This window comes from Haemaphysalis longicornis, unplaced genomic scaffold, assembly GCF_048455015.1.
Source record: "Haemaphysalis longicornis isolate Haplotype H1 unplaced genomic scaffold, Haemaphysalis longicornis Haplotype H1 scaffold_9, whole genome shotgun sequence".
Taxonomy (NCBI): domain Eukaryota; kingdom Metazoa; phylum Arthropoda; class Arachnida; order Ixodida; family Ixodidae; genus Haemaphysalis; species Haemaphysalis longicornis.
In genome coordinates, this window is record NW_027526460.1 from 20,955,033 (window position 1) to 20,979,171 (window position 24,139).

The 24,139-nt window shown below is 50.4% G+C and overlaps 1 protein-coding gene across 22 annotated transcripts in view; it reads right to left on the minus strand.

Annotated features, from left to right (window-relative positions):
• Nucleotides 1-24,139, minus strand: part of Pmca (plasma membrane calcium-transporting ATPase 3) — a 283,076-nt gene that overhangs the window by 11,114 nt on the left and 247,823 nt on the right. For 13 of the 22 annotated variants that reach the window (XM_077682991.1, XM_077682987.1, XM_077682988.1 and 10 more), the window contains 5 exons: nt 22,979-23,104; nt 22,095-22,469; nt 20,779-21,384; nt 19,728-20,021; nt 864-5,961 (listed from right to left, as the gene is read on the minus strand). In XM_077682991.1, the coding sequence (XP_077539117.1) occupies nt 5,464-5,961; nt 19,728-20,021; nt 20,779-21,384; nt 22,095-22,469; nt 22,979-23,104 (1,899 nt within the window). In that variant the 3' untranslated portion in view covers nt 864-5,463. Of the gene's footprint in view, nt 1-863; nt 5,962-7,358; nt 11,079-19,727; nt 20,022-20,778; nt 21,385-22,094; nt 22,470-22,978; nt 23,105-24,139 lie in introns of those variants that run through there. The other 9 variants (XM_077682997.1, XM_077682996.1, XM_077682993.1 and 6 more) reach the window with 2 other exon arrangements.

Here is a 24,139-nt window from a genome sequence, read left to right on the forward strand (position 1 = left end):
CCCAGCCCTCAGCACAACCATCAATGAGACGCCCCGGGAGCAGAAAAACTTTTCTCTTTCGCACTTCAGCACCGGCAAAAAGCAAGCACCACCACGCACACTTTTGTACACCAGTGCCGGGCACAGTGCTGGGGCCCAGCATATGGCGCCACAAGTCAGTAGCCCTTACAGACGAACCTTTCGTGAGCTCACATGCGAGCCTACAGGCCACGTCTAGTCCAGCTCACTGACTTGTCAGTGCTTGCACTACGGACGCTCAGGTCGCAGGCACCAAGAAGCAAGACCGGTGATGCAAAGTAGTTTGTGGCCAGCTGCGATTGTTTACTCTTCTCACCTGACACTTCATTATTACTGACTGTTTATTGAGATAGTATAGCATTAAACTTGTAGGTGAACCATGCTGGCTGACCCCAACCCCAACACGCAAGCATAGCAACATGCAGGGATGCCCCGTCGAGTGTACGTCAGCGGCGTTACCGCAGCAATGTAAAGATGGCTAAAGGCCGATTTTCAGGGCCGGCTACACAGGTTCCCTTGATGGCTGCCAGTGTGTTGACTAATCTGTAGCAAGATGCAGACATTAGCCCTGATGCAAGCCCACAATGCGTTTTAAAAATTCGTGAGTCTTTTGTGTAAAGGGCACGTTTATCTAAAGAGCCCCAACATTTTTTTTTTTACAGAATGCTCTTCAGTGTCACAGGGCAGTGAACTGGCTATAAGAGCAGTCCCCCTTTTTTAGAGCTCACAAATTCATTTTGGCAGCTGGATAGCGTAGCATTATGGGATGGAAAAAAAAAAAGACAAAAAGAAGAGAGTGGGGGCGTGGTGCACCCCTGGGGAGCAAAACAGAGCCAGGCGGCATGTAGCAGAGTTTTCCAGGATCTCCATTTTAATATGCGGTTCTATGTATCCCCTGTACAGAGCTGCTGCACTCAATCACCTCTTTTGTACATCAGGTTTCCCTTAGCCTGCACAGGGATGAAACAAACAAACAGGAAGAGAGAAAAAAAAGGGCGCCGTCCTTCCACAATGCTCAGCGTCACTCAGGCTAGAAGATTACAGCTCGCACATGCCTCGGTATTATTTACACTAAACGCAAAAAAGGACTCTGCCACACTTGACGAGAAACGCAGCAAGTCATCTTTGTGCACAGTAGAACAACTTTATAACAAGGCATCTGTAACAATCCACAAACGCGCCAATAGCTCACATGAAGACTTGAACAGCCAGCCTGCCAGAGGTCTCAAAAATAATAGCAATAATGGGAGTATTTGTAAAGAGGAAAATAGCTGACTACGTACGGCGCCATACCTTGTGACCAGTTGCAATGAGCCCTTGGTTAAAAATATCTCGCATCTCTCAACACCGCCATACAGTGACGTATTCCAACACTGGAGTCTCTCTCGCTCTCTTAAAATCCACAAAAAGGCCAAACAACCAACAAATTCAAATGCAGGTCTACTGGGCTCCCGGCGGGTGACGAAACGAGTGCTCGGGGCGGGCTCAACTTGCCAGCTACAGCACTCGCGCCGCCACCCCGCCGAGCCAACGAAACCGTACGTCTTACAGTGACACTAAGGTATTGCTTCAGATGCAAGAGCTTCTGCAAAAGACAACGTTATTCTCACAAGTTCTTCTAGGTTTGTGTCCGAGAACACAAGCTAGCCAGCTATGGTATACTGCTTCGGCTACGAGAAGAAAGCTGCGTGTGACCCCGGCCGCTGCCGCAAGCAGCGGAGCTCCGAAGCTAAATGCTGGTCGGTTGCGCACGCAACTCTTCAGTCACGCAAGACGCTTAAGGGTGGCACGGGGCTTGGTCAGGAAGAGAGCCACAGCTGTTGTCTATCAAACTGGTGAAAAGCGCTTGGTTTGTTCCCCCCCCTCCCAATTGCCTCTCTGGCCTCTTCCCCACAACGTGCAGGTGCAGCGGCCAACCCGCAAAAGAGCAAAGTGGAAACAGAATATTTGTACTCATCTCTATAGTTTACACTGACCCACCTACAAGTCTACAATGTTTGTTCGTGCTCTGTGACCACAAAGATGCGAACACCCACTGGATATTTGGAAAAAACGTGACCCACGACTGGGTGCGCGCGATTCCTGTATGCATACGTGTCGATACAGCGGCGGCAGCCATGACGATGACCAGGGGAGGGGGAGGAGGCGGTGTAAGGAGATGAGACGAGGGAGGGCAACTTCGCTCAGACCTTCGCCCAAAGCTGCTCCGACCCAGACTCAAAAGTTACAGGAAGACTGGTACTTGATTTGCTCACCGCAAAGCCCCCCGCAAAGCACTAAGGGACAACCTCCCTGTGGGGAAACCTTGTGGAACGGAGGAGTAATCAATGTCGGTGGTGCCAGCCGTCACGTGCAACGCGAGGGGCGACAAGCAACTGTGAAGACGCGACAACACGTCTTGCAACCACCCGCACTCGCAGGCATCCCTTGTGGTCAGCGAGGGCCAGGGGCTTATTTGCGCCACAAGGGAGCCGCAGAAGGGCGCCGCCCAACAAGGGGTCTGTACCAGCCGAGAAAGGTGGACCCGGCTTCCAAGAGGCTTGGCACGGCCTGAAGCTAGCGCAACAGCTGCACGCGGGCACCTACTAAGCACCCGGCTCTCTTCGCACGGCCTTCCTGATCAAGCCCTTCCACGAGCCAAACCTCAAAAAAATGCCCAGCCCACTAAGCTCCGCTGACCCTGACTCCGCCCGTCAACGCACACCACTCTGGTGCGCCTCGGAGAACGGCTGTCGGCCCGCGTTCTGGCCAAGCGACCACAGCGAAAATACCACCCAAGGCTAGGAACACTCCACGCTTTGGCCAAGGGCTGGCCCCCAAAAAATGCCCAGTATGACATGCACCAAAAAATAAAAACAAAGGACACAGAAAACCTTGCACCCAAACACTCACGTCAAACAACAACAGGTCACGGCAGGAAAGGAGCAGAGCACACAGTGCAAATTGCATATTCGTTTCCTAATCGGCACTTTCCTGTCCACGCCTTCACTGTCGCATGCTGTAAACGCATGACTAGGAACCTGCCGCATATCCACGGGCGCCAGGGGTAACGCACTCTTCCGCCCCCAAGACTACAGCTCGAGCGCACCCGACCAACTTGCAAGGTGTGCCTGGCTTCGTCACTGTGTTCCCCCCTCATTGCTCTCCTCACTAGGCAGGGAGTGCATAAGTTCGGGGGCTCAAAGGGATGCTGTAGAAATTGCCGCAGGGCTAGTGCCTAGGGAAGAGGGAGATCAAGTGAATGAAACAATGAAGGTAGGGAGAGGTGGGCGAGAGCTTGACGGTGTGTGTGCCAAAGGTGATCTTTTCTTCTCCCCCTCAACGGCCTTGCATTCGTTTGCTGAAACATCACGTGGTCTGCGAGCGCAAATCGGCAGCTTGCTTCAAGGGCTGGCCCCATTAAAAGCCAGGCCCGCTTCGAAGGCAGAAACAAAGAGAAACTGAGCACGACAAATGGCAGCATCGGTACGAGTATCGCGTCCACGGGACGCCTTCCCCTCTCTTCCCCCTCCCCCCGGGAAGGGCTTCCATGCAACGGACAGGAGCGAAAGAACAAAGGCGGGGAGGGGGGTGTGAACCGCAGGGGGGCCTAACGGGGGCACTGCAAACTGTGGGTTCATGCACTCACACGTCTGTACACTTATGCAGACCCTGCACGAAATTGAACAGGGAAGGAGAGCAGGTTCCCGAAGTGCACATTTTTGCTATTGTGTGCTTGAAAATATCACACTTCTTGGGCGCCTTTGCACAAGGTCCAACATCCAACAAGAACAACATGGTGGTTCCTCTGCAAAGCAAAAACAGCGGCCTGGCTGCTACTTCTGTCCAGGCACCCAGGTCAACGAGAAACAAGGCAGTGCCAACTTCAAAATACTGGACAGATGACACGGCTTGCGACCAGGAGGTGCTCGACACACGCGATCAACGGGGGCAGGCGACAAACGACAGAGCAAAACACGCAACACACTCAAAGGGCCACTCAGGACACGTCCTTGACGGAACAGAAGAACGCACTCCGGCCGCCTCCACACACAAAATGCACAGAACTGCCGGAGAGGGTGATAAAAAAAGTGAGGATAAATAAACAAATTCAAAACTCAACGACTTTCGGATAGCACAGTCACAGAACGAATTCGCCGATGTCAAAAGCCACAGTGACGGTGAAACAACAGAGTTTGCTGTTGCCGCTGCCAACGGCCCACACTTTCCTTCTTCCGTCAACGTGGAGCAGGGTACTGCAGACGTGCTCCCTAGGGGACCTGGACTGCACTGTTCTCTAGTCCACTGTTCTCGTTGTAAAATTCTTGCGAGCGCCCCGAAGGACGGGCCAGCGGTTCGCGACCTAGCTACCACCCGAGCAAGACTCGCAAGAGCTTGGCGGTCCTGAGGGGTGTGGGGGCGAGTGGGGAGGGGGGTTTGCATGGCAACGCCTCCACGAAGAGCCGGGACAGCACGCTGGGCGAGCGGCAGTGGTCACCAGTGGGCAAGCACCCACTTCACAATCTGCCTTTGTGCTGGGCTTCGCTCGGCGCATGACAGGGCCGGGGTAGCAATGCTCGCTGCACCCCACCGAGCGCTGGGGACAAAGCTAGCTGCAACTACCAACGCACAGCGGCAGAGCGGATGATAAGACCTCGCACAATAAATACACTGCGGATGTGGCCCTTGTCAAGTGCTGAATTACCTGAGCTAGCATACATGGAAGTTACTTCTACCAGTGAGTATAGATGTCCTTGAAATTTTCTCGCAAACTCCGAAATTCTGATCTTGAGAACAAAGCGTGTATTCCCCTCATGATCGTGCCAAGGGATTTGGTGGGAAGGCATTTAAATTGTCGGCAGAGCGCACGGTTATGTGTAAAAACGTGTATCTTTTAGGGAACACCTAGGGAACAGGGGCGAGCCCAAATTGCAACTCTACGTGGAACACCCCTGACGTCACCCGATGGCAATGCGTATAGAAGCGACCCTTTGCCTAGCTGGGTCCGCAGGAAGCACTATAAGTGCTACGAGTGATGCGCAGCAGCCCGAGCCGGTGCGCATCGCTAAGCCAGTGCCGCTACACGCGAGCGGCTGCAGTTCTGTGCAACTTGGCAGATGGACAGGGGCCACAGGAGAGCCACTGGCCTAGTGGTAGTATCGAGCACTTACGGTCTGATTTGATCGATGAAGAACCGGCATTCCACCAGAGACTAAGCTACACTGCCGACCAGTGCCCACCGAAAATGGAGTGCCCGAAGGCCCTACAGCGGTGTGTTTCGCGACAGGCCTCACCAGAACCGGCGCCCTGTTCCTGGGAGCAGCGAGGCGGCCGCTACGGAGGAGAAGAGGCGCCCCCCTCTGAGCAGAGTTCGATGTGTGTGCCCTGGACGTCCCGGCCGCTAACTCACGCGCCCGAGTGTCGGCTCCAGCGCCCGCGCGAGAGCCCAACCCTGCGTGGGGGCCATCAGATACTCGTCTCGTGCAGCTTGTTCACCGGCGGCTCGGCAAGCAGGTTGTAGCCCTGCGTGAGCGGGTTGGAGAAGCTGGCCCGGTTGTTGTTGTCCGGCGCAGCGGCGGGCGCCGACGAGGACGTCGACGAGCTGGACGACGAGGCACTGAGCGCCGAGCGCGGGGTCGCCGGTTCTGATGAGTTGCGCTCCGCCACGAGCGGGGCGAACTCGGCCGACGAAGGCAGGTGGTTGCCGCTGTGCAGGCTGGGGCCCCGGCGCAAGAACAGCAGGGCGTCCCGGGCGCGGCCGTTGTGCCGGGGCGACACCAGGTCCGCGGGGAGCGGGTCGCTCTGCGGCGACGGGCTCTTGGCCTCCTCGTCGATGAAGCTGATGTCCGACATGGGCCGGCCGCCCGGGTGGCTGCGCGAGCTGTGCAGGCTGTGCAGGCTGTGGACGCTGCGCTGGTCCTCCATGTCCTCCAGCGTGCTCTTAAAGGCCCTCACTACCCGCAGCTGGACGGAGGGGCACCCGGGGCGGGGGGAGGAGGAAGAAGAACGGGGCGAGGCACAAAAGAAAAAGGAAATAAAGACCAGGTCGCGACGGCAACGGTACACCCATGCTGTGCTTTGTTTTTTCCTCTGTGCACGCCTCCAGGGGCTCCTTCGCACACTCTGTGCGAGCCAGCATGCAATGGCAGCCAATGCCTCCCACACGAAAGCAAGGGCGCACACTTGGATCCCGCATAGCGCCGGTCTATGCAGCCAACCGTGGCTGTGCGAGCAAAGTCTCCATAGCCTGCAAAGCGTTTTCTTTCCTTGACATGCGAGCTCTGATACACCAAGCCTGGCCTAAACGAGCCTCTAGTCACTTGTGGGATTTCAACCTCCTAACTGCGCATACCTCACACTCGCATGGCCTGTCTGAACAGTACGAATGTGCCATCCCGGCACAAACACGTAAAAGCTAAGATGCAGGCTCCACACCCACGTGTGCATAGAGGAAAAAAGAAAACACACCTCCACTTCAATTGCAACAAAACCTCCTCCTCCTCCACAGCACCTGACCATTTCCTCAGACAGCAGTGTTTCTGCAGTGTCACATGTCACCGAAGCAGGCAAGCATTAGTTTTTGTTCAGTACAGCCACAAACAAGGCGGAAAATAACGGAACGGAAAGGAAGAGACCGCAGGCAAGGAGAGCAGGGCGGGTGACAAAGAAAGCCCTCCCCGTGTTGGCCTCCTTGGGCACCTAGGGTGTCGGAAGCAAACGCTCGACGGCGGCAACGAAACCAACAACTGAAAGCACAAGAAGAGAGTGTAAGCAAAAAACAGTGAAGCAGCATTGTCATGTGGGAAACAGGACGAGTGAGGTGACCGCTCCTTGCACATGCTCGTCTCTCTGCCCGCGCAGTCAAACAGAAACGAAAGCAACGGAAAACTCTCTGCCTTGTCACGCACGTTGTAACAAAGAAATACAAAGTTACGCATATGAATAAAAAAAGCAAAACTGGAGACAGAAAGAGAGGGAGAAAAATGTTAACAGCTTTTCCCTTTCCCTGCTGAGCACGAAAAATCTGTATAACACACGCAAAAAAACATTTAAACAAAGCAACGCACGCAAAGAACGGAACGAAAGCCCAGTACAGCTCCACATTCCCAACACAGGACCTGTGGGTAAGTCGTAAAGCAGGAACCAAGGTAAAACAGCGCACCTGTGCCAAGCAGCCGGGACGACTGCTGTGCCAGGAGAGAGTGTTTAGTCGAAGCATCATGCATGTTTTGAGAATGTGTGCCAGACAGGATGCAGTGGTTGTTGGAAGGTATGCAGGCTTGTCCCAGGGCACTGGAGTGTCGCACAGCCGCTCTCTGTGCCGGGGTAGAGCACCGACACCCCACCCACCCAGCCCCCCCACCCACCTATGGTCCCTGCATGTATTAGGTACTGTGATCACCATCCCCGTGGGCCTCGAAGGCAGACAACCGACCAGGAAGAGTTTGTGCCATGTTAATGAACTGTATGTGTTGGCATTGACCAGCAAGTATCGTCAGTCGGGTGAGTAGGTGTTGTCACGTGATGACGGGTGGCCAATGTCATCTCAGCGCGCCCAGTGGGGGGCAACCAAAAGCAAGAGGGAGAAGAAAAAGCAAGAAAGCCAGCAAAGCGAGAAAGAGAGAGAGAAAAAAGACAGGAAGGCCAACAGCGCCCGCACAGTCGTGCGAGCACTCGCGTAGCGGAGACTGCCTCGAGATGGTAGAGCGTGACTGTTTTTGGAAAGGCCTGTCACCGAGGGTCGTTGCCCCCACACGATGCAATGCGTTTCCCAGCACTGCATACCGTGCTATGCGGTAAGGCAACCCGTTTGCTTGACCATCTGTGCGAGAGACTACTTCCTCTGCCCCACAGTGGAAGAAAATGAGCAATATAATTATGGAAATGAAAACGAAAAGAGAAATGACTCCAGTACGATTACTAAATGCAGCATAAAATTTCCGTACAACCATGACCTTACTCAAGCTTCCCCCACAAACTACACAAAAGTTAAAGAGGTAGAGAGATGGAAAGAAGAAAACGAAAAGACCATGTTGTTGGCACTGCTTCATTCCCATTAGCATCAAGTGCAAACTATTCCCTGGGGATTATACTTTATGTATCACAGCTATATTTTAATTACCTACTCCTTCATCTCGCGCTACTGTGTCTGCCAATAAAATAAAATAAGATACCCTTAGTTTATTCTTGTGAAAATTTTTAAGTGTCCAATGGCTCCCCCTAAAAATTTTTGCCTCTTTGGCCAATAATCCGAACTTCGCGATTCTCGTTTCCTTAAAGGTTTTGAGCTTAGACATTTCCTCAATGCCAGATATGTTTCGTTTATCATTAAAGGCTCTTTCAAGCTTCAGGGACATCCTATGCTTCGAGTACACCAAGCAAAGCTTATAAATCCTTGCTGTTTCTACAAGAAGTGTGCAGCTTTAGGGATAAACAAAAGAGACTTAGTTTTAGTTGCTACAGCACTCTAGTAGTTTCAAGAAGCAGCTGCACACTCAAGATGACAGCAGCGCCAAGGTTTTGCAGAATGAGTGTGCTACCCCCAACTTTTTGGCAATTCGTTGCCTTGTAAGCGCCTGTCAAGAATGTGCTGCATCATTTGTGCACAATTACTTCCAACAGAACGCACACGCTCCACCATCACCAGAAGCGTCCTGGCTCAAAGGATTCAGGCCTGCGCATGACGCCGCGGCATAAATGCACATGACCAAGCTCTTTCGTTTCTTTCATGTCAGTGTGAGGAAATGGTCAGGAACAAATTTGGAAGGGCTGTGCTTCTACGAATCTAAAAGAGAAGGAGGAGAGTAACGAAACAAAAAAAGTTGTGAGAATGAGCAGGTGGGGACTGTGTACAAAAGTGGGCGAAGAAAAGCAACTACGCTACTCAAACTCAGGTGGACAGCGGAGCTCTGAAACCAGGGCATGCTAAGAGGGCAGGACGGGAGAGGGGCACAGTCGGCACATCAAGACAACAAACAGGAGGATGGGCAGAGGAGGAAGGGCGGCCCTCGGGGACCCCACCGGCTCCACTCGCTTCGCCCGAGAAGGCTCGTGCCGGCAGCCGCCCGGCCCAGCAGTGAGCTAAGGGTCCGCACTGCCGACTGGAACTTCTCCAAATCCACTGGCTGCTGCTGCTGTCCTCTTCAAGTGCGAACCCCAGAGCAAGCCTTGCAGGAAAGCCACCTTGTCTATCTCGACTCCTGGCCGCTTGGTCTTCGGAGAGTCTTGTGCGAGCACGGCTTCTCTCTCGAACAGATACATCCCAGCGCAGCACGGGCTCTGCTTTATGGTGCAACTCGCTGCTTCGAGATGGCTGAAAGCCTATGGCTCCCCCGGTCATCAACACGCATGGTCGACACGGGCGTTGTTTTATGACAAGGCATGCAGCCTGCCACCGCGAACACGCCAGCAGAGAGCCACGGTTGTGCAGGGGGAAGGGGGGGACGAAGCAGTGTGGGCAAAGAAAGGCCAAAGAGTTCACTGGCCACACAGAGCTCGAGAAAAACAAACAAGGGGTCTGCAGTGCAGTGGAAGGGAAGAACAGCAGTGCAGGGCCGGCGAAGGAAGTGATGAGGGGGCGTGGAATGAGGCCGAAATTGAAAGGGGGGGGAAGGAGAGAGAGAGAGAGACTCAAACCCGCCACTCAAAGAAACAAACGGGCCGATGGTTCATCCCCACCAACAGACGCCAGCCGCAACAGTCGATCGTGATGGCAAAAGGAACCTCGTTTCGGGGGAGAAAAAAAAAGGTCGTTAATTTAGGCCGATCACCTCGCATGCCCACCCCCCCCACAACAGACAAAGGGGGGGTAGATACGCGAAGAATCGGCGCACACACGTCACCCGGCCACCACCTGACCCTGTCATTGCACCCACTGGCCATGACACACCATACAGGCATTAACCAAGCACGATGGGGACGGGGCACCGGTAGGCCTCGGGGAAGCAGCGTCTAAGGCTTGGTTCCACCCACTACCAGTTCTGTCGCCCACCGCTGGCGGGGTGGACAACGGCGGGGTGGTGCAACAAAGAGAGCGTGGGAGGATGGAACCACTTCAAGCCTACAATGATGTTCACAATACCCAATACAAACTCCAACGAAAAAGACAAAAAAAAAAAAAAAAAAAAGCCCCTTACGCTAAGACTAGTGCACCCAGTCTGCCAAGGGCAAAACACGGCTGATGACTTTTTTTGCAACAAACAATGGCCAGGAAAGTAGGAGCTGGCAGCTCATGGCACACCCTGGACAACCCGGGGTACTACTCGATGGATTTGGCGACTACCAAAAAGCATGGTCACGGCTTCGGCTGACAGTTGGGAATACCACAACGACCGGACAGTACACACACGGCCCTAGGGGCCCTTTTTTTTCCCACGTTCATTTTGGGCAGTCTAGTGCACCCACACTACACACTTCCCAAAGTTCAACACACAATGAACACTACTACTAATAAAAATAATGCGCTGTTCGCAACATGACCTCAGTTACAAAAGAACCGAATATTTATGCAGTGCTAAAGCCGTGTACAGAGCCCAAAATTTGCCACGTTTAATTTGCATCACGGCCACAACAGCGAGACTAAGAAGACAAGTGCAACACTTCAAGAACAACACACACACAAACTGAGTCGAAGACACCTTTCTTCCCTTTTTTTTTTCCCACTTCATGCATTGGACAAAAATTAGTCGAGAAAGACACTTCCTACCTGATGAGAAAAGGAGATTCTGGTGCTACAAGCCTGTACAAAGCAAAGGGAACTGGCACAGAAAAAAAAATGGCCCTGCAGAGCGTAGGGTCCCGGTAGAGAGTCATTGGCACAATGTGGGAGCCGCCGGTAAGGTCGGGATTACGTTCTGCACAAGGCAAACGACGCAGTCCTCCTCGGGGGGGGAGGGGACACTCATCCCGACGGCACACACTGCAGCTGCTGCTCATGGCAGGGGCCTCCGTAGGCGGGCTTGGGGTCCCCCGCTCAAGTCATCGGGGCTGCCGTGGTGACTGGCAGCAGAAAACCGTCGCAGTTGCGCTAAGCTGTCACTCAGCAGATCCATGTTCTCGCCAGCCATCTCGGGGGCTGGGTTCTGCGGGGAACCCGGCGCACGTTTCAAGGGGGAACCCTTGAGGTGAAATAGGGGAGAAGGGGACACCCAGGAAGCAGCCTGCTTTTTTTCTTTTGGTAGTGCTCTTTCCTGCCTGCCAGCTAGACGATACTAATCGGTGAATTCGTTCCCTTTGGGGGCGAGTAATTTTTTGTCTCGCAGTCGTGCGGGAACTACCAGACAGCTTCAACAAGCTTGGCGACAACAACTGAATGTTACACATTAAAAGTAATGCATTAAAAAAGCTGATATAAAAGTACAATGCTTTGCATAGGTGATGCATAAGAAACAAAAGAACTGGCAATTAAGGCAACAAGCATGTTTTCGTGTCTGGTTAACGGTGTCAGAATAACTGACGCGCGAGGAAAGAAATTTTCAATAAAGGGCACCAACTTTATGTTGAGGGCCTCTTTGCACTGCATTAGTGCTTCATCTTTTCAACCCGCTGCGCAATGAATGGACTGGCTTTGAGATGATGGTTTTGGCTGCTAACGTCAACGCTACAAAAATATATAGTGAACAACAGCACACCAAACAGAGAAAAATCAGGCTCCCTCTTGCAGACAAAGCATTGCCCGCAAACGACCTTTTGCAACAAAATAGTAATAAATGTCATGTTAACCTGCAGAAATTGAAACCAATAGAAGTGTGCAAAAATTTATCTTTCGTTTTGTTGTGTAGCATGCATCCATTTGGCATTTTTTGCTGCTGCAGAGAGTAGAACATTGTGGGCGATGTTTTGCTTTATCACCAAATTCAACACCTACTTCTTTATTCCCACCTGCTGACCTTTGTTTTTATTTTGCCATTTTTTCCCCCATGCATTGGCCTCATACTAAAAGAAAGAATCAACGCGTGCCCCTACGAAGACTCTGAGCGGCAAGTGCACAGTCATCACCCCATTTTAAAGGTATGAATTTCGCAAGCTGTTAACAAAGAAACCCCCCCAAAAAAATGTCCTGGTGGCTTAAAAAATTAGATACTACCATGAATATCTTCTGGTACTTGAATTTGTAAACAATGTTCTGTAGTATTGAGACTGTGTGTTCTGCATTTTCCAACTATGTAGCCAGCTTAAATGTATACAAAAGGGTATCAAGTTTTTCCAGGCCCCGGTTAATACAAAATAAAAGATCATTAGCTGCCTCTGTCACATTCCAGGCCACTGGGGTAGTAGTTAAATGGGTGGCAATACAGCAATGTGAAGTAAACCTTGCCATGTAACAAACTCCCAGCATTTACCTGTGCTATCTTTACCAGCTAAACGGAGGTCACTCTGGCTCAAACCCAGCAATAAATGATGATGATCTTTACCAGCAACTACATATAGACTGCAGTTTAACCACACCGTAGAATTCACTTTTATATGTCCTTGTTGCGCGTTCACATATTTTGTTGCAACAGGCCAAAACCAACAGATGCAAAGGACCCCGAAATCAAACCCAAACTACAGCTTGCATGGGTGAGAAAAATTGCGTTGAGATTGCCGTAAGACAGGTTACAACAGCCAGTGACTTAATACGTCAGTGAAGACATCTGTGCTAGAAGTGGCAATCAAAGTGGCTTCAAAAAAAAAAAAAAAACGCTGCTGTGTTGACATTAATAAGTTGCCAAGCTGAATAAATTGCGATTCACCTTGGAACACCCCCCTGTATATTTTGCCTTCAGAGTAAAGATGCATTTCCAACAGTGGGAATAACAATTCAATGTTGAATAAAATTTTTCAGGCATTTTTAAAGAAGCAAAGTGCCTAGCTGTACTTCAAGACAGGTACGTGAGAAGATATTTGAACCTGTTCTTCTATTGCGCTTGCAGAGTTGCTTGTACCCCAGGGTAGGATGTCTCACTCAAACCCTCTCAAGGAACCAAGTGCTTTGGCAAAAACAAGCGAAAAGGCACAAATCAAAAAGGGAAGATCAGATCAGCAATCTAACCTGTATTCCTCTGAGTAAATTGGTCCTCATAATTCAAATTTGACGAGGCATTAAGAAGCGAAACTTTTGCATCCCTCGTAACGTGCCCTCCCTTTTTCTCGCCACTGGCTGCTGCGACTCATCCTTCGCTTTGGTATGCAAACTAATCGGCAAAGTGTTTGTCCCGCTTGGGCAAAACCTGAAGCTTCATTAGAATTAGGAGCCGTTCATGCCAGATTAAAATGCCAAGCAATGTAGTTCCCTCTGCGCTAACAACTCCGTACTCTGGCTTCTTGGCAGTCACCGTGTCAAGTTCTCAGTGTTTAGTCTAGTCAGAAAAGTGCATGAGCAAGACAAAGGTACTCATATCTGACTGAGCATAGTCAACTTTGTGCTCCGTTTGCGAGTGCGCGCCATATTCCTGAACCTGATAAACGTGCGCCGGTGTAATGTCAGGCAAGGGCTGTGAGGTAAGAGCTGAGAGATAGCATGATGGTACAGCACTTCGTGACATTACAGTTACGCAATTAGGCCTAAACCCTTGCCAAACGGCTGGTCTACAACTAAGGAAGCACGTCCTTGCTGCACTTTCTTCCTCGGCTAGCAACTTCTAAAAGCTTTCACAGTACAGATACGTAAGAATGTACATTAAAGGAGCCAGGACATCCTTTAAATTTCACATTTGCCTCATCATGTCCAAGTCTAACAGTTTTGATGCAGTTCAAAAAGCTGTCCATACAGACAATGCAATGGTGTTCAACTACCCTGTGCCTGAAACCTTGCCAGGTACGCTTACATCCACCTCTGTTCTGGCCAAGTAGGAACTGGCTACCACTTTGTGTGTGTGCTCTGAAACTGCACTGCAAAGAAACTCCCTCTGCACTAAGTAACAGGCAGTGGTTGTCAGTAGTGTTAATGAGATCAACAAAGCATGCAAGTGCAACCCCCCGCATAATTTCACAGTAAAGCTTTCAACTTACACATTTGGTGTAATAATGCTTCCTTTCTGTGAATAAGCTGAAACACTGTTAAAAGCAATGAGCATTTCAATGCTTGGCACAATTGCACAGAGCAGTATTAGGAAAATTACTGTAGGCACTGTTACACCTGAACACTGTTTTGCCTCGACTGAAATTAGGCTGACAAATTTTGCCACATACACCATTACAATAACAATAATAATCGATTGAAGCCATGCCGGTTTCAGCTTAGGCATCGTTAACAAGGCAACGTTGAGGCAACATTGGGCAAAGAATACTTTTTTTTTAAGTAAGTTTTGCTTCTAAAGGAAATTTTCGTATCTCCTACTGTACGAAAAGTTGTACTGCTCGCAACTTGACAATTTGAGAGACCTGTCGCAAAAACTTATTTGCAGTCATTATTAAATAAAAAACCAAGAGTTATTCTTTGATTAAAACTTTACAAAGATCCTGTTTAGGTGTTGATTTATGTTTCCACGAAATGCAGAAAATTGAAATTTTGAGGTGTCGGTAAATACCAAAACCTTGAGCAATACTAGATACACTAAACTGCAACACGGGTGCAAACATGCCCATCGATGCGCAACAGGCAGTTATTAAAGCATACACAGCACACAAAACGGAGAAAACAAGTGCACATTAGTCTCGAATAAAAGTTTCTTGTCAAGCAAAGCATTTAAAAACACAGCAAACACTTTGACCATCCCTGCTCCATCAGCAGAGACCGCACAGCAGGATAATACGAGCTGAACAATGTCAACGCCCTTAGCTCACCACAGCTGGCAGCCCTGTAAAGCAAGCTTTGCAGATCTTTAAAAATCAATGCCTCTCAGGGGGCACCCCTTTCAGGAAATTAAAGCCAGTCCACTCAAATGTGAAAGCTGTCGGAAGTGCAGAGCAGTGATTCACCATAATGGGCTGCAGCGCCACTATCTGCTCACCCAGTTCATTTCAAATTTCCCACCTTCGCAGTGCTCGCGCGCCCCCTGCCTGAAACTGCGCCAGCGGGAGTTCTGTTCTTTTTGTGCTTGCTTTTCCTCCCGCACGTGCCGGCGTTGCACTGCCACTTTTTTTCACTTACTATCATAAAAACCAACCCAACGAGCGTTCCTAACTAAATGAACATGGGCGCTGTTGGTTAATTGCGTAGTATATTTTGTCTCAAATGTACCTGCAGCTTTCTTTGCGCTAAACAATGGGGAGATGTATGGCAAGCGGCAGCGGTTCACGGGTTCCAAACGCTTACGACTATATAAACCGCTTGGCTTTCGAAGCCTCTGGGTTACGCCACGACGACAAAATGCCATGTGGCTTTACTTAGGTCCAGCGAGCGAGCTACGACGACAAGGCGAGCCCCTAAAGTGCTCTGCACTTAAAACTACGCAGTCTCAGAGCTGCCAGCTGATGGTAGCTTCGACACTGTGTTGCCAGAAATGACAGGATAAGAGGGGTATAGCACAGATACATAAGAGAGATGTCAGTGGGAAATAGAAGACAGTAACAGCTGAACACTGACTACGTACATGGTAAATACAGATGCATACTAGGTCAACCGTAGAGTGGGCAGCGTAACACGCGTATGGAGCATATAGCAACGTTCATAGTTCACTCTCTTTGCAGCACAAAATACTTGCTATGGATCAAAGTCAACTGAGTGTAATACGCGACAGCCCAACGATAGTGTGTCACAAACCTTTTCACCAAACACACAAAAGGGGCGAACGATCAGACAAATAAAAGTGAGTACAATAACCTAACCTGAAAACAAAAAGAACGGTATAAGCACAACAAAGTTGGGCTTTATTGAAACAAAATCTCATGGCTACATGGACGCTTTGTTGCCGACATTCTTTCACTCTCTTCAAGGAAGAAGAAAAGAAGAATAGCCCCGAGGCATTTGCAGCCAGTAAAAAATGGTGTGAAAAACAGCGACAATGGCTGCAGGTATATTCAGTGGTGAGGCCAGATGTGTTCATTTACTATAATGAAATTACTAGTGTTCATCAAGTTCACCCAAGCACACTTTCCACGGGTTCTAACGAGAAATGGTGAAGAAACTGACTCCGTAACTTGCCAAGCTGTATCCAGTGGCTATGACAGGGTGCCAGTCTTGAGATCCTTGCGGTTAGTCCCTTTCATAGACAGTGAGCTCGGCATTATGGGTTGGATGCTCTGGCATCCTAAGCCTTAACTTCTGTAAAAATGTGTTAATGAAACCTATAAAATTTGCGCGCTGAGCATTAAGTTAGTCACTTGTCGACATCCTAAAAGCACTCTGTTAGTCTCCAAGATTTTGGATAAATGCTTTTTTTTTTTTCGAGCAATTACGCCACAAACTAGCAAAGCTTCAGGAAAGCCACTAGGCACATTAATTCCTAACTACAAAGTTCAGTTTTTCAGGTCATTTTGTAACAAAATTTAGCTGCTACCCTAATTTACCTTGCAACCTTAAAGCAAGGTGTCCATTTATTCGTTTATGTATATACGCTATGTTCGGGAACTATGAATCATAGAAACAATATTACATTTTTATCACACGTTGCAATTCTCCATTTGTGGCCTAGTATGCCAGAAAGGTTTGGTAGATTTACCTTTTAACTTCGAGTTTATATAGGACCATTTTGGCAGTTACTAAAAGGTGTACATGGATTTCCCTTTTGGAACAGTGGTGGTTCAGAAATCCACACAGTCTTCATTAATATCACGAAACAAAGCCTGTAATGCTCACTAGAGTTAATGATACAATGTAACAAACCCTTTTTGAGACTGATGCCTTGCCACTACTCACTTCGAAACAAATCAACAGTCTGCGAGCTGCACTATTAGATAAGTGTCAAAGCGACCTGACAACTGGCACCGTGTTGCCACTCGTCAAAGCGCTGAACAGGAAGATAGACAGCAGTCATGGGAAAGCAGTTAGTCACAACGTGGAAAAAATGGATCCACAGTACAAAGAGCTTGGCATACGTGCCAAGAAAGATGTGGTGGTAAGGGGGTGGGGGGGGGGGGGGGGAAAGGGTGGTGGCCACCACTACTCCTAATGGAGGGAAGACACACAGGCAGTACACATAACACACCCCCGACTGCAGCAACGGGGATAAAACAAGTCCTCCGGTATTCCCAACCACCAACAGAAGCCATGACCATGTTAGTGTTCGCAACAGAAGCTGGTATTTATAGCTGCAGCAGCAGCAGCACCACCATCAACAGGCATCATGGTAGCCCCTTCTTCCCTTCGAGCTGGAAGCTCGTACAACCGCGTTAAGACGGTGGCACAACTGCCACGCCCTGTCGAGCCGCCACAGCACAGGGCACGAACTCTGAACCCCCTCCCATCTGAACCCCAGCCAGTTTGAACCCCTTCCCCCTGGCTTTAGCTCCGAGCAGCGACATGGGACAGGGTGCACACACTCGACCCCGTCATCAACACACACACTCAATAAAGGGAAGCCAACCACAATGCTGCACAATCAAACAGGCACGCATCGCGCCAGAGCCACACAGTGTACTTCCCAACAAAAAAGCGCCGCTCTACTCTACGGAGGCATTCCCACACGCACACACACACAAAACAAAAGAGTGGGCAAGATGCAATACGTAGGCAACGCACACACACCTGCACACACAGACTAGGTAACAACTAAAACAGACCCCACCCTCAAACAACCCGAAGTGCGTGGGGACCCACATGGTCACAGGGGGCAAAACCCCCCTCGCATGGCCGACCACCCCTCCTTCACGGGGGCAGCCACTTCACACACATGCCAGCACAACTGTGTCATACCACCATGCAGGGTTCTTCCCCAGGTCAGTTAGTGCGGGTAGCCGGAGGGCCATCAAAAGTGCATAACGGCACACTGGCTACAAGAGGTACAACACAATGTCAGTTTCACCAGTTAGTTCCTAGCAACTTTTTGGGGTGCTGGCCTGCACCGATTCCTCCTCGCTGGCCCTTTTTCTTGTGCACATCCTCGACAGCATCGATCCGATAGAGCATCGTCAATTTCCAGGACAGCGTCCCTGTAGCTTTAGGTCAGAGGCTAGCAACTTGGCTCTCAGAGACGAGCACATCAAATCTGCAGACCCACTTAGATTTCCAGTTTGCCCCCATAACATCACTTCAAAAGATTACCTAAACGCCGCTCTGGGCAGTCATTTCGCGCTAGGGTTGATGCTAAAGAGGCTACTCTAGCCTGGACACCAATAGATCGAGAGAGGTTCTCGTGGCATGTTACCACATCATCGTGACACCAAAGGAAGGTTCAAAAAGTGATGAAAAGTAACGAAACAACAAACCAATTCGCTTACAACTACAAACATTTTGGAGAAGCATTAACTTCCCCCTATGGCATGCCAAGTAACTGTCAATGCCCAGTGCAAGTGAACAAAATATTGAAGGTTCCATACCATCTCGCTCAAATTGAAGAAGTTAAACCTGTCTTAGCTTTCCTGATTTTATTCCACAACGAAGCATAGTTTGCGTGTTTAAAATTAATTAAGGCTGCCATCTCTCACCTTCAATTCCCTTTTATCTTTTCCAGTGACAAAGAAAGTCACCAGCACTGTGATACACCCGCAGTAATCACCTCGGACTTTCGCAGCTTAGCCGTTGCAGTATAAGCAGCTGACATTGCTGACAGAAGGCGGGGACAGTAGCTCACGCATAACTCTCAATCACAGACCTTTTTAAACTGCTTTGGGCAAAATTAGAACACACAATAGTGGCCAACAATATTGTTGAAGCGAGGCACCTTGCTCAGTAACGCTTAGTACACACTGCAGTTGAAGTCCGCAAAAAAGTGTAATGAAATTTTTCACATGGGTTTATTTTACTTTTGCAGGTGTATCTCACCGTTCCCTTCCAAAATTAAAAAACATTGTAACAAGCTACTACGCCAATCCTTTTTCAATTTCTAGATTCGCGAAAAGTCATAGTGCTGAAAAGATTGTGCACCGCAGCAGAGCCCATTTTCCGACTCTTGGCATTTTGCGCAATATTAGCGAATAGTTGTCACAATTGCTACGTTTATTGTACATTCACGGATAATATTTTGCCGGCACAGGTAAAGCTTTTTTTAGCACTTTGATGTTCCTTAACTGCTGCACCAATTTTCTGGCCTGCCGAAGGTTGTTCAGGACTTGTCACGACTGTTCGCAACGAGTTGTCATTGCAGTTATAGCTAACTTAACAAGCCCCCAAACGGACCATTGCAGCTTATACGGGCTCACCACTTCCCACAAGCGCTACAAATCGCACTTCACGGGCGGCCACCCGAGTAAAAGCGGCAAATCTTCTTCAGTTACGACAACGGCATTTAAGAGACACTTTGCTGGTGTCTACAGTCTCAACAGGGACCAGACAGAGTTCACACTGGCTGACTTACAAGTGCAGGAGCGCACCGACACTAAACGTCGGATTCTCTCTCGCTTAAGCTTGTGCAGCGTTTGTTAAAGAGGTCCACAGTGCCACCACTCTAGGTGTAAAATGAGCAAGTCTGCTAGCTCGGAGCTTGCCTATCTTAGTTCTGATGACAGCAGAATGCCAGAAATTTCCTTGAACTTCGCAAGCTGCACCAAACACAGCATTCGTTATCTGGCACACTAGCCCCTGGATAATATTCTGTGCGGACAGCCAAGTACTTTGCAGCCAGTGTGCACCCCGGTCAGCTCCCGAGCGGGCTCAACTTCCGGAAGAGGAAGAGGAGGATGCTCCCCATCCTCGTCCCCACCCCCCTCACCTGTGTCTGCAGCCGGGTGAGCCCTCGGATCCAGAGGATCTGGCCTGTGCGCTTGACGTCCTGCGAGAGGGATCCCGAAGAGCCGTCCTCGACGAGCGAGCCCGTGGCGTTCATCATCTCATCGGGGGCGCCCGAGCCCCAGGTGAAGGTCTTGGGGATGCGCTTGGTGGGCACCGTGGTCACCAGCTGGCCCCACACCAGCGTGCCACAGCCAAAGAACACACACCACAGCCACTGGTCCAGGCTCAGGGCCTTGGTTTGGAAAAACACGCTACCGTACTGCACTATTATCACCTGTGGGGTGGTGCCAGGGTGCGCAGCAGTGATGGTGGGTGGGTCCCAGGCGCAGGCAGAGCCAGGGTGAGGGGGAAAGAGGGAGGGAGAGAGAGAAGCACCGTTAGCCAGCACTCCCCCCCACAAACGAAGACATCTCCTCACCTAGAACCAGCCTAAAAGTGCACCACCACTACTACTACAAAGCATACATCAGTAGCGACTCTTCAAGCTAGCTCTGCTCACCAAGCTTAGTCCGTTTTCTTTCTCCCAGCTGAGCTTTCCCAAAGGTTTCCAAGGATACGGGGCGGGCCCCTGAAGGGATCTCTCTAAATCAAAGGTTTATACAAACCCTGCTTGCAAGGAGTGCTCTGGATGGTAGATGAAAACCATGCATTCAGTAGAATGCTCCTGCTCCTTTGGTTTTATACCGTTCCCAGTCCACAAGTTGCTGAGCCTTCACTGCCAGGATACTAGCCGAGAGACGGCACAGTGCTTCCGACAGAAATACCACTGAAACTACATTTCCGCCAACATTTGACTAGGGACACACTGCAGCCGTCAATGGCCCACAGAAGAGAATAACGCCCGACAATGCTAGGAACATAGCAAAACACTCACTCTCTTCCCAGCTTGGTGGCGTGGGGCTATCACCCACAAGCAAAACTGTCTGACTGCACTTGGTCATTATCGAGCCGTGAGACCTGACAGTGTACGCAGATAAGGCACTGCCCCCCCCCAACGAAGAGAGAGCGAAAAAAAAAAAAAAGAGACGGACCTGAGCAACTGCAGTGATGATCAGAATGCTATAGAAAATGGGGTTGGTTAGGAGGCCCTCGAAGATATTGCGTTCGCCGTGGATCTTGCGGGCGTTGACCTCGTTGAAGAGGGTCATCATGACGAAGGTGTTGAAGATGATGGTGAAGTGCTCGGAGAGGCGCACGCCCATGCCCGGGTCGATGTCGAATATCTCCGGCCCCAGGAAGAGCAGCAGGAAGATGACGGTGAGTTGGTAGATGGCGTGGCCCAGGATGTTCTTCATCATGGTTCGTGAGATGAGCGGCTTGGTGCGGCCGTAGGGCTTGCGCAGGAGCAGGCTGGACGTGGGCATCTCAGTGGCCAGCGCCAGCGAGGCCAGCGTGTCCATGATCAGGTTCACCCACAGCATCTGCACCGCCTTCAGGGGGCTGTCCCGGATGGCGCAGGCGCCCGTAAAGGCCACAATGACCGCCACCGTGTTCACCGTCAGCTGGAACTGGAGGAACTTGGCGATGCTGTCGTACACGTTGCGCCCCCACATCACCGCCTTCACTATGCTCGTGAAGTTGTCGTCCGTCAGGATGATGTCCGAGGCCTCCTTGGCCACGTCTGTGCCGGCTATGCCCTGGACACCACAGGCAGGAAGAACAGGGGACTTGCTAAGGCCTGGCACGTGAGACAAGCCACACTTTGACAGAGCTTGCTGCTTTAGGGCGCTTTTGTAAGGCACCTCGTGAAAAAAAACTGACACAGATGGGTACCAAAGGAATAAGACGAAATATGAGTGCTCGTGTCATGTCTTATTTGAGTCTCCACCCTACACTGTGCTTTGTTTTTTACGAGGTCTTTTGAAGCCTATCAGCACCGGCTGCTCATTGCTTCTGTCATCTATCGCCACACAAGAACACCCAACTTTTCACTCCAAGTGAAAGGCACAGAAACTGATGAACAGTTAAAAAACAAGTTCGTAGCAATTGCATCCTAAAAATACGATTAAATGGGTAATGTGCCAGCAATATCCTTTTCGCAGTATTTGTCGGGGCAGCATGCGCGCGCTGGCGTTCAAGGCTCCTACAGATCACACTAGACATGTGGTTTTTAGATGGGGCTAACCTGCAAAGTGCCAGGCGCAAGGCGAAGCCCCGGGTACAACACTGGATCCACCATTTTCAATGCAGCCCTTGAGTGCAAACCTTGTACCCGACACAAAAACCCATAGTTAATACGTTGTGTGTACGCTTCCACCTGACAAATTTTCAAAGAGCAAGCGGACGTGACAACCCGTGGTGTGTGTCCAGCTCACAGATCTGCGGAGGCAAGGGGGTGCTGCCTCACCATGGCAAAGCCGACGTCGGCCTTCTTGAGAGCGGGCCCGTCGTTGGTGCCGTCGCCCGTGACGGCCACGACTTCCCGGTTGTCGCTCAGCTTGCTCTCGATGATGCCCTTGACCAGGTTGTACTTGTCCTGCGGCGAGGAGCGCGCCAGCACCCGCAGCCGCGGCCACACCTTGTCAAGCAGGGCCTGCTGGATCTCGCCGGTGGAGTCCCGGATCCGCCGGTTCAGCTCCTTCCCTTCCAGCACGAGGAAGTCGTCGCCCGGCCGGATGATGCCGCACTTGAGCGCGATGGACCGCGCCGTATTCACGTTGTCGCCGGTCACCATGCGCACCGTGATGCCCGCCCGCTGGCACTTGCGGATGGCTTCGGGGACCTGCAGGCAATGGCGACAAGTGAACATGCAGGAGGACTGCGACCATCTCGAAACCGAGAAGAGCAAATGCAGCTCGGATGTCACTGGCAGGTAAGCGAGCACGACATCAGTGGCTCCTCCACAAAGTACAGCTGGTGGAACGGCTTACTAAAGATGCTTACAAAAGGAAAGAAGGGTGGCAAGTTGGGCTAGTTGGTTCATAGTGACCATATCGAACAAGCAGCACAAAAGGGGCGGAATTCACAGCGCTGTGTCACCGTTCACTCTTCTCTGGTCCAATCCCTGTTGCGCTGCTTGTTCAATATGGTTACACCAAAGGAAAGCTGACTGCCTCCAAATGCAAAGCAGATCGTGGAAGACATGTGCCGAGAAAATACCCCTACGCCAGCGAGCACAGCCCAGCAGTGAGAATGGTGATAAACCAGCTCAATGCATGGCTCGAGACCGTTACACTGCTGGGCAGAGCAGTCCATGGCGGGAAGCTTCCAAAAACGTGGAAAGACACTTACTTCGGGTCGGACAGGGTCTTCGATGCCGACCACACAGACGCAAGTGAGCTCCTTGACAATGTTGTCCTCGTCTTCCCAGTCTGGTTCTTCCGAGACTGTCACATCATTCGGCTTGGGGTTCGAACCCTGCACGAGCAGTCGGCCAGGTGTCACTCGGTCCCTCCAGCCCAAAAGCCCTTCCAATCAGTTGCGTTCGACCAACCAGGGGCTCACCTCAGCTGCTGGTTACGTTTTTTTAAATAGTTATTTCAACCAGATCTGTGTTAGCTTTGAAAGAGCAAGAATGACTATCCACATGCGCCCATGTTGAGCCCCTTTTCCACCTAATTTTAGTTAGTTTCAAACCAAGCTAGTCCTTTTACTTCCGCTTCGTTGCCTGGCATTATTGCTAGCACACAAGTCTCTGTGGACCCTTTCCCGTTACTTTCATTAACCCATCCCTGTTAGTCGTTATGAGTAAAGACTATCTCTGCCAAAAACAAGCTTAAACTTCCTCCTCTTTTGTATGTCTCCTTAATTCTTGCGGGAGGAGATTGCTGGGACAATAGGCTTTACCACAAAATACATTCTGAGCAGTCGATGGTAAGTGCTGCAGGGTCCCTTTAAGTTTCCTCCATTTCTTGAATTTTTTCCCCTTTTGTTTGTACGAATATCACTAACCTCGCAACTGCTGCCCAATTTTGACAACTCTAATCTGATTTGCTTCTTTGTTCTTCATACTTTCACGTCCCTGCGTCTCTCGGTAATTTTCTTCATTTTCTTAAAGCAGTCTGGTAGTAACTTCTCTAGGTCTTTTTGCAAGGGAAGACTACTGGTGATGCTGTGATTACCGTAGTTAGGTTGCCATTCAGTATGCCTAATGCTATCTTCTATGGCTAAACACCGCAATATGTTCTGAAGTGCTATTCTAAACTCCTCCACCCTGCCTGTTTAAGCTTCGTTTCATTCTTTTTTACATACCAGTTTCCCCTTTTTCGTTCTCAGATCTAGGTAGCCTGATTTCACCCAACATTCCGTGATCCCTGTTCTTTACTCTCCCGAATAATGGTACTGTCATTCTAGGTGTTGCTAGCACTAAAAACAAGGCAGCGGTCAGTCTGTGCCTAGGATGATGCCTCCCACCTCTTATTACACCCTTCCCTAAAGTGGCACACGTGGCAC